General features: G+C 36.6%; 1 protein-coding gene across 1 annotated transcript in view; it reads left to right on the plus strand.

Moving 5' to 3' along the window:
- The window catches only part of CNGB3 (cyclic nucleotide gated channel subunit beta 3), a 94132-nt gene that overhangs the window by 28134 nt on the left and 55083 nt on the right, over positions 1 to 10915 (plus strand). The window contains exon 2 of the mRNA XM_035891164.1: positions 4701 to 4776. Within this exon, the coding sequence (XP_035747057.1) occupies positions 4701 to 4776 (76 nt within the window). The remainder of the gene's footprint in view (positions 1 to 4700; positions 4777 to 10915) is intronic.

Raw genomic sequence — 10915 nt, forward strand, 5'->3', positions numbered from 1 at the left:
GCCAGGGCAGGTTTAGGCTAGACATTAGGAAAAACTTCTTCACCAAAAGGGTTGTCGGGGTCTGGAATGGGCTGCCCAGGGAGGGGGTAGAGTCCTCCTCCCTGGAGGTATTTAAAAGAAGGATAGATGAGGTGCTTAGGGACATGGTTTAGTGGTGGGGTGTCAGGGTTAGGTTAAAGGTTGGACTCTATGATCTCAAAGGTCTTTTCCAACCAAAGTGATTCTATGATTAATAATAAAGAATTTCTTTTTTATAATGAGAAAACAGTTGTTCTCAAAAGGGCTCAGTCTGCAGGTATAGTTTGTATGTGGGAATTGATTAAAGTTTCCTGCATTCACCAATTTAATCCAATAAATTTCACATAGTAAAAGAAAAACTAACTTGATTTCTCCTGAGATGCTTCTGTTATGAGACAGTGCAAAAAAAGCATGGAGGCAGAATTTCACATCCAAAAGAAAAGAAGCTAACTGTTGTCCAGACCTGCATAAATAAGTGAAAGTACTTTAGATATTAATTTATATTTTAGTCATTCAAACACTGAGCTTAAATACAGACTGAAGCATTAGCAAGAATTACATTGCTTTTAACATAAACCAGAACACAGACTTTAATAAAAAGGGAGGTTCCAAGCTCTTGCTCCATCTAACAACTGTGAAATTATGCATGTGGGGGGGTTCACAGTTACAAGACTGAAATCCAGCCAGTTATTATAAGGTTTACCTCATAGGTGTCAACGTAGGAAAAAGGCTTGCAAATTAACTAACAAAAGTTGCTGGTTCTTACAGTTACTACTGTGATAGAATAAAGATTAGAAAACATTCTTGCCAGACAATAGAAGCCCCAAGGAAGCAACCATAAGGACATTTTCAATACTTCAATATAATTGCTAAATGTTTAATTATGGAAATAACTCAAAGGAGTAGGTTTCTGCGTTTCTTGATGCCTCGATGACCAGCATAAATCAATTATAAGCTGTTAGCTCAAATTCAGAGCTTAAAGTGAAGGCATAGACTTGTAATAAATAAAGTGGAATTAAGGACAAGAAGAGACAATTAAGTTGTAAAGATCCTTGTTAACAGGGGTTGAATCAACATGACACTAGAGGTATCTGAAATTGAGTTTTACCTATAAAGTAAACCATGCTTGATTTTATAGAGATTTATATAGGATGAACCAAACCCTAGAGAATCTGAAAATTATGTCCTAGTAATAAACTCTATAAAAAAATTATATTTTGCTAATTTGTAGAACACTCACCTAAAACTTAATCTCATCAAAATTGTAGCTAAGACTCTGCATAAAATAATATTTTCTGTAACTACATTGGAAAATGAAAGAATATTTCCATGTTTTAAAATAAGAAGGGTAGAATAAAACCAGGTATAAACTTTCTAAAACAAACCCCAACAGAGACCTTTTAATGCCATTCACTCAAAAAAAAAAATAAAAAAAAAGTTCAGGACTGCAAAGAAATTAAGCCTCTTGAGATCTCATGTAATCTACTGGGTAGCTGGTGATTATTGGTCAATTAATTTTTTCCATTTCCTGGTTAAACTACAGGTGTCTTTAGGACTTAAAACTTCATTTCTAAATATAAACTAAATGCTTAATATCCAACATATAAAAGATTAGACACTGATTTATTCTAACCAGAAACTGTTCACTCTCCTCTGAATTTGTGCATGAAAAGTTGAGTCTGTATATAGGATAACCATCAAGACTAGACATAACTTAGTCTAGAACATAAAACAGAAGTACTAATGGTAAGAAAAAGCCATCACTGAAACAGACTGTGCAAGGAATTTCTTTAAGGCATTAATCAGACTTAAACCTGATTAAGTGTCTAATTGGCTTGACAACTGATGTCAAGAATACATGGGCTATACACCTGTTCGTGGTAAAAGAGTTAGAGAGGCTCCAGGAGAGCTGGATGAGCAAGATGTTTAAAAAATTAAAAGCAGTCTTTTCTAGAGCAAAATTATCACCTGAGGAAATAGATTGCAAGAATGAAGGTGTCCCTCCACCATCCAAGGCATCTACAGGCCAGGTATAGTTTTTATTGTTTAGTATAGACTCAGTAGTATTACCTTTTCTTTAGAAAGCATTTATGTAAGTAAATGCCAAAGGTTAGATTTTCAAAAATACTTACTGTGCACGGTATCTTTATTTAGCAAAATTAAATAAATGCTTTTATTCCCCTCCTTTTCTTTATGAAAAAAATACACATTTTCTCCTTTTGCAAGTTGCTTTCCAAATAGAGCTAACCTGAAATAGTGCAAGCTTATGAGAGGTCTTGATCAACATTGTAAGCAGGGAATTAGAAATACTGGTATGACTGCTTTTGATGTGCTGATGTATTCCTCTTCATCTTGTTCCCTGCTGGCAGAAAATGTCAGTATATCCTTTCTGAATATTGGAATGGTATACAGGTATATATCAGCCTGATTCCTGATAACAGCTGGAAAGGCAAAGCAATTTTTTAAGAAGTATTTTATTTGGCTTGGTTTTACTAATATAACTCCTGTTTGAAAAATACAGTAAGTCATTTTAGTATACAGTCTATAATTTTTTTTAGTAGTTCTCTACTATAAAAGTTAACTCATTCTTTTAATTTTAATTAATGGAATATTTTAAAAAGAGACAGAATGATAGATACTCCTTCACCTCTTACCTTTGAATTTTTATCTTTTCCCAACAATGTCCTAGAGAGTTTTAGTTTTTTCTAGCTTGACATAATAAACACTTCACAAGGCAAAATGGAAAAAAAAATAAGGTTTTATCTAATAATTAGGAAAATAAAATTAGTTCTTTAGTATAAGCCTGAGCTATTAACCTGAATTCATGCATAATGAAACAATTTAAACTCCACCATTATAAAGTTAATTTTAACTAAACAGTGTCTTTTAACACGTACGCAACAGTTGACATATACAAAGACTCCGATTTAACTTCTATGAGCCTTGAATTACATGTACAAGAGTTCTATAAATTTTCCAGTTTTAAGTAAAACTGATAGAAACAAATGCTCATAAGACTGAATAATTTCCTAGAACTGAATAATTTCCTGAAGTTCATAGGTTTGTACAACTTCAGGAAGAGGTATGTCTTAATCCAACCCAACTACAACTCAAATTTGATTTGTCATTATTATAAAAGTGCAAACCAATTGTTTGATGAACAGGCATATCCTTACTGCCATCCACACAAAATGACAAAAATGTCTACATTCAACAAACTTCATGTACTGCAGATCTGTGGGCAAAGTGTTATTCATGCTTCCTTTAAAGTCCTGCACATCAGTTTTCTCAGGTCAATAAAACATTGTCTTGAAAGAAGAAAAATCCTGAATCTCAACAGATGACTTCTGTGCAGCCTGATTCCTCACTTGGCAAACAGCTCTAGGAAGAAATATATATTTAGATTTCCCTGGAGACATGGATTACTCTTTTCACCAGAATAATTCTATACATCAGCGCAACACTCAGATCATATCACCATCAGCCTCCACTATTATCGATAGCGTTAAGATGGAGGGAGATGAATGGGTCAAGGATTAAGACATTTTCTGCCTACAAGGAGATACCATCTAAAGAGAAAAAAAGAAACATATGTAGTATCTGATAACTGTAAAGCACTATGTTCTTATGCTATTAGGAGGAAGCCTGAAATAAGGAAAACAACCTTTGCAACAAAACATCATGCAAGTACCTCCAGTATGCACAGAGATTGATAAGGCTTTTAATTTTCATTTATATATGTAAAATATAATTTAATTATTTTTATACATATATGTATATTAGAACTTCAGTGCCAGATTCTCTGAATAAAAGCAGACAGGAAAAGCAAATATTTTTATAGAAAAAGACAAACTCCAATTTAATCTCAGAAACGCAAATAAAGAGAAGGTCATTTAGTTTGGAGAGAGAGGGGGGAAAAAACATGCATGAAGACCTGAAATCTCCTAAAGTCAAATAATTTTCCATATGCTTATACTACCTAATATCTTCCTCTATTAATCAGCATGATAAACACCAGGCAAATTCTTTCTATCTGGGATAATAAATGCTCATGGGCTTGATTAGCAGCACACTGTGACATAGTACCAGGAACACTAAGACTCCCCATGCACTTCTCACTCCCTCCTCCACTCTGTCAAAGCCAAGACAAACCAAGGTACAGGTACATAAGGACTCAGTTCATGGATCTAAGACAGTAAGAGTAGGAGGAAGTTAATTTTTTGCAGTGAAAGCTGAAACTGTCTCTGTATTTTGTAAAAAGATCTGTCATTGTGGTAAGGTAGCTCAAACCATATCAGGTCTATTAAACCAGTAGAAGGTTTAGACAGAAGAATGACTAATTGAGAGATGCAGACTGGCTTGGGAGTGGCAGCACTGAACAAGCCAGCCTTGACAACATGAAGGAGGGCCTGGGAACATGCAGCATCAGAACTCCAGTCTAAGTAACTGGGTTTGCACAGCAAGTGTGAAGACATCAGTTTTTTGATTTCAGCATCCAAGTCCTTTGGTGAACCTATCTGGAAAGTCTTGTACAAGAACACACACAGAACACCCAGGAGCAAAGCTCAGAGTGTGTCAACTCGGTTAACCACATTCCTAGGAGAATGTTGCAGATATCAAACCATCTTTATCATTCTGAACAATGAGCATCTGCGGTTTCTAATCCTGTTTATTTTTTTAAGGGTGAAACTGAAAAAACAGATGAACTACAGAAAGCAGAGGCCAATAAGAAAGCAGAACCCATACCAAAGCAACAAGGTCAGTAGTAAGCTATTTATGAGTATTCAGAGATTATCTGGACAAAATGTATATACTATATAGGGCTGTAAATAAAATTGGTCTTCCAAGTGCTCTGCCAGCTGCAGACCTTGTTTTTTATTTGTGGAAGAAAGGAGGAACTCTGAATTCCCATTGACCCCAAGCCAATGATTTGTTGCAGAAGTACAAGCACTACCCAACGATAATAAAAGGCAACAAGCTTCCAAGCACACTTTAATCAGCTAGTCTAGCAAAATCTTTTTTGTCTTACTGTAAGCTGACTTCTTAGAAACCTTACTTCAAAATAAAGGTATTTAGTACCTTAAGAAAGAAAACTGTGTGTTTTTAATGAATCTTTTGGGTATAATTCTTATATATATAAAACAACTACAAAGACAAGACGGACTTTAAACAATCTGACATTCAACTCTTTCAGTGAAGCGCCATTCATACAAATTTCAAAAAAAAGGAAGCAAACAAATAATAAAAAAAAAAATACAAATACAAAATACAAAGTAATTACTTGCCTAAGCAGCTGGTTGCTGAAAAAAGTGGCAGCTGGCCATGGCTATTCTGCCCCCCTCTTCCCCCACCTCCCAACAGCCAAGCCTATTTTGCTTATACCAGAGCCAGAATTGCTGCAGCAGCTACCAAGGTAAGGGCTCAGGATGGGTGCCACAACACCTATAGCTGGGCCATGTCCCCTCTTCCTTCTTTCACAGCATCAGTGGTGCAGCCATTTCCTTTTCCATCCTCCAGTACTGGAGAAAAACACCAAGTCCAGTTTTCCTGTTACCTCATGCTTTTCCTTTGGGACAACAATTCAGGTTTATTTCACTTGAGCAGTAAAGCAAAGGCTGAGGAACCTCCATTTTTCTGAGCCAAAGATGATTTAAAGAGAGAGGAGCAAGGCTACAAGGAAATTTGCATAATCCTTACTTGTGCTTTGTGTAATCATAACAAGTATCACAATTCCTTTCCTCATATAATGAAACTTTAAACAAAGTCTACTTAATGCAATTATCTTGTTATATAATGGCTGTAGCACTAAATCAAGGGAAAACAAAATCTGACATGAATTAACTGTGGCAATAAGCCAACAATGGAAAAAATCAAATCTGAAGTTTTGTGCCTTTTTAGCAACATTAAATCACAGATGCTATCCAACAACAAAATGAAGTATTATAGAATTTTTTTTGTTTCCATCCAAAATCTGATCTAATTTTACAGATTAATGTAATTCATTAATCTATACTAGTGAAGGGAGATCAATTAAATGAAGAAGTTAAAACTAGTTAGAGAAAAGCCCTTTAGAGATCTCTCATTAGTTTCTCTGGTATAAGCAGAATAAAATAGACCAGTAAAGCCTCTAATCATAGTGTCATTTTGCAGCTCCATAGTCCTGAAACACAAACCAACTGACTGAGTAGAGCTTATCTTCACCCCCTTCTTCTCTCACATGGCCAAAACCATCCATCACCTTCTCCCTTTCTCCCAGCGCTTCACAAGGCAGCATGATGTTCCTAGCACAGATGAGAACTCAGCAGAAGGCATAATTGGAGCCCGTTTGGTTAAAACTTGGCCACTTACATCACCCAGCAACACCTGGTACTTTTGGCTGCTTTATTGGCTACTCATTGCCTCATCTCCACCTCTTCAGTTGCCCTCTCTCTCAGTAGCTTGCTTTGTGATTAATCCTCTGCGTAATTAGTTCTCTCTGTAATTAATTCTCTGTGCTTAAGTCAGTTTGTTCTATAATGGATTAATTTTTTAATTTATTCCTTGCATTTCTTTATGTACTTAACAAGGTGTGATTCATCTAATTACAGGTTCTATGTGATATTGAATCCAATTGCTGTAGTTTCTTTGGATATTTGCCACCTCCCATAACTGACTGGCTGTACAAATGCTTCACTTGTTTTACACTCTGTTGTTCAATATCTCTGGTGGTGGTTATGCTACCTAGAAGGCTACATCCAGCCTCCACCTGCTAGCTGGTGTCTACATTATCATTCTCTGTATCACAATTTCTTTTGTCATCCTAGCAGATCCTTCCAGTATGCCTCTTTCCAACTCACCCCTTTTCTTTCCCTTTCTCTAAACACTCTCATCACCACATTTAAGCACTGTTCTTCTGAAGTCTGTCCTCATTGCCTTCTCACTTTTCACTCACTAGAAACTGGCCTGTTTCAATATTCTGTTTTTTGGTGTTCCTACTTCTACTAAATCAAGAAGTGTCTCAAAGATTTTGTCCAGACTCACAAACATATTTATGTAGCATTTACTAAAGCCCATACTGACATCTCTTTGTTCTTGGTAGGACCTGAGTGAGAAAGCTAGACTAAAACTATCATGGGTATTTCTTATACATGCTACAATTCCATCTCTGGTTCATAAAGTAGACAGAACCTCCCATCTGGGGGATTGCCATGTTAATTTTCAGTGATATTTAGTATCTTCAGAGCCTAGATGCTTTGGAAAGTACCCAGAGGATATGTAGAAGGTTATATACCTGTGCACAAATTAAATGCAAGTGCCATTCTATAGTGCATCAGATTTTCGTGGTTTTGACACAGTCACAAAATCTATATCCTGAGTGAGAAGCCCAGATGGGGCGGGGGGTGGGGGGGGAGGGAAGCAACTAACCAAGAATTTTAATCAGCATCCTGAAGGCATAGAACCTCAAAGGAAGGGCTGCTCAAAAGGAACTTCAGTCCACTCCAGACTCTCTCCCAATGAGTACACTTCTGTTTAGGTACTCAAGGAACATTCACTTTTCCACTTAAATTTTTGAATTAAAAAAAAAAAAAAGCAGAAGCCGCTGACAGCTGCCACCTTTCATATATTAGCCTAGCTGTTTTACCTCCACTCTTTCATAATAAGGGAGTTTAAACCCAGACCCCTCACATTCCAGTAGAGTTCCCTAACCACCCATGTAAAGTCTAGACTAGAGAGATGTGGGAGGAAATTCTGTGGCCTTCCTAATTGCTGTGCCATCATGCAGAAAAGAACCTGTGAAGTCTGAGAAGACAGAGTATAATACAGAGCCCAGAACTAACCTGGAAGTTAATTGAAACACTAACCATGGAGGAGGAATGAAGAACTTTGATTTCAGTATGTATTAATATTACAACATTGTTGAGTCTTTAAAAAAAAGGAAAATATCATTCCCACAATGGGTATTTTTACCATATCACAAATAAACAAGGCCAAGAGCCAAGTTTTCCTCTTCACAGAGGAAAGCTTTGATCGTTAGCTGCTATACAAAAGATGGTCACTCCCTCTAGGTAGAAATAAATCAGATATATTTATTGAGGGTACCAAAATCCTGTTGCTGTGAAAACCCAGCTAATTTCTGCTAAATAGGCACCAACTAAATCTACATGAACTATAACCAAGTTATAGGCCTCTCAAAGGGAGCTTTGAATTAAATATGAAATTTCACAGCTAGAACCTGCCTTTGGCCTGTTATGATTCTGACTCTTAAGCTGCTTTACAAAACCTGTTTCCTAGCACCTCAAAATCCAGGGTTAAATAAGTGGTTTCTATTTCAAAAAATACAAATTACGTACAGCATTTTGCTGTAATATGCTGCAGCTCAATGAACTAAACCTGTCAATGCAAAGAGATTTTTAAATAATAATCTTATTCCTTGTCTTCTCATCCTTTATACTCTTCACTGGCACTCAGTGAACAGGCAGCTATTATTCCCATAAAATATATTTTTTAAAGATTACCAAGAACTTGAATATGTTTAATCAGCTTCCTTCTACTCCTGCTGATATGAAGTTTAATTCCTTTCAGATCTCCATTTTTCACATGAGTGACAGGGCTAAATGCTAGGAAAATAAACCCAGCTTCTTCATACAATCTATCTCTCTTTACATGGAAAATAAACTTTTATAATACTTTTGTTAGCCACTGAAGTTGAGGGTTGAGTTATGATGGACCTACTTATTGTTTTACTTCAACCCCACTGATTCAGAAATTCAGACATTCAGAAACTGTTTTCCCCTGCACAGTGCACTTGTTCAAAAATTTTTGCTAGGAAAGTCACAAAGGTGTGTATTTTGTAATGTCAGAGCTGAAGCCTATTCTCTCCTTTGCCCATATGTTTCCTGTGTGTTAATTTTTCTTCACATCTTCATGACCCTATAGCCATCTTTCAAATATTTATGGCCATAGCTCAAGAACACCTCTGGGAGGCAAGGAAAATCATCAGGCCAATGATTTTCTGTGTCAGAAGTATCCTGGGAAATTTATGGTAGACCAGTTCTCTCATTCCCATTCTACTGCTTCAAATGCAAAGTCAGTCTTTACTCCTGCTATTTAAGAGAACCTGCTCTCTAAGTTATTTGTCAGGCAATAATACTTAAGAGCCTATTTGAGACTTCTAACCTATTTCGAAACTTCTAATCATTTTCAAAAAGAGGAAATGACAAAAAATCACTGATTTTAAGTGATTAAAATTATGTTTCTAAGGTACATATGTCACTGAGATAGCTAAAAAACCAGATTACTCAAGCCTTAGCACTCTGCCTCCTACTAGCAGGCTCTACCCATGTCTTCATGCAGTGCTTCCCATTTCAAACAATGCTGTCTAACCTCAAGTATTTCCATGCGCCATTAAAATTACCAACATTGGGGTTTGTACATTAACTAAAATAGCTTTATCATATGAGCACAAACACCAAGCTACACAAGGTTTTCAGGCAACCATTAAATATGCATATTCAACAGAATGAAGGCAAAATATTCTTTTATCTTTGGCTTTTTCTCTCCCACAACTAATTCTTTTTCACATTTCCAGTAAGTGTTGAGAAGCTGATCAAGACAGTTCAGGCCAATCATTTTCAGGACCTTGTTTTTTACTGAAAGAATACAAAAGAACAACATTAAATGTTCTTTAAGTAAAGATTGCCTACATTAATCCTGGTAATAAACATCAAAACTAAGTGTTAAGGTTTACAACTGTATTGCATACATAGAAAGGCAATTATCTGTATTTAGTATGACACCATCATTGTGAGATAATACAGTAATTTTTAATGGTTTCTTTTAAAATGCCTACATTTTTGTAAAGTCACTAAGAAGGCAGCAGTAGAAGAATGTATTTGACAAGGTATTTAATTAATATAAAATACACACTATACTAGGGTGTTGTGATGGAAATATTGCTTCCACCAAAGAAAAACATAGAAGCGAGTTAATGTTTTGTAAATGGTCCTGTAAAACAATGTATTGTGGATTCAAAAGTGAACGAAGTGAGACTATGTCAGGTAATGATCAAGTTGTGCTAATATATGCTTTTGTACAACCAAAAGAAGCAGCCCATGGAACTCTTTGCTTTTAATATGAGGACCACAAGTAACTGCTAGCCATTAAAGTTCTACCTTCACATATATCCAACCAGTCCAGAAAGGGAGGGGAAGCATAGGTAAGATGCTGGTCAGACTTGCTAGTACAGGGCTGGCTGGGAATTCTGGGGAAGAAAGTCTTCCCTTTCTGGCATATAGCATAGCAAAAGCACTTTTTCTGTTCTGTACTCAGGAATACATTTAACTGCTGCTATATAGTTGCTGACATTTATTCATATCTTTATCTCTAAAAACTAATCTTTTATTTGACATTTTGCTTCTCTTCACTTTTTGCAACAAGGATAATATATTTCTGATGCTAAAGACCAGTTATGATGGCTATGGAGGATGTAGCTGGACACAACTGGTCCCAGAAATAGAACTTTTTTAAAGCCAGCCTACTGAATGAGAGATTTAGGTTTTATAACTTTCTGGAAGAAAGCCTTTTCAGACTGGCTGACTGCTCCAGACGCACACCTGCTGATGCTGAATAACCAGTAAGGCTGGTGGTCGCTACAGCACAAAGTGCTTTCTTTCCTGTCCCTAAGCCTGCTGCTGCTGTTTGCATGGATAGAAGCGGGGGTCAGACAGGAGAGAAAAGAGCCTGCTTGATCAGGCAATTTCTTCCCTTGCTCTGAACAAGAGGCTGGCAACTCAGCACCTCGGTCTCCATGTTGACCTTTGGAGGGAGTAAGAGGAAGGAGCTCTCCTAGCCAGGCTGGAGAGGTGGTAATTGCCTCTTGCAAAGCTAGGGCTTTTGAAGAACACCAGTAACAGCAGGA

This window comes from Egretta garzetta, unplaced genomic scaffold (genome assembly GCF_000687185.1).
Source record: "Egretta garzetta isolate BGI_Z169 unplaced genomic scaffold, ASM68718v1 scaffold453, whole genome shotgun sequence".
Classification (NCBI taxonomy): Eukaryota; Metazoa; Chordata; class Aves; order Pelecaniformes; family Ardeidae; genus Egretta; species Egretta garzetta.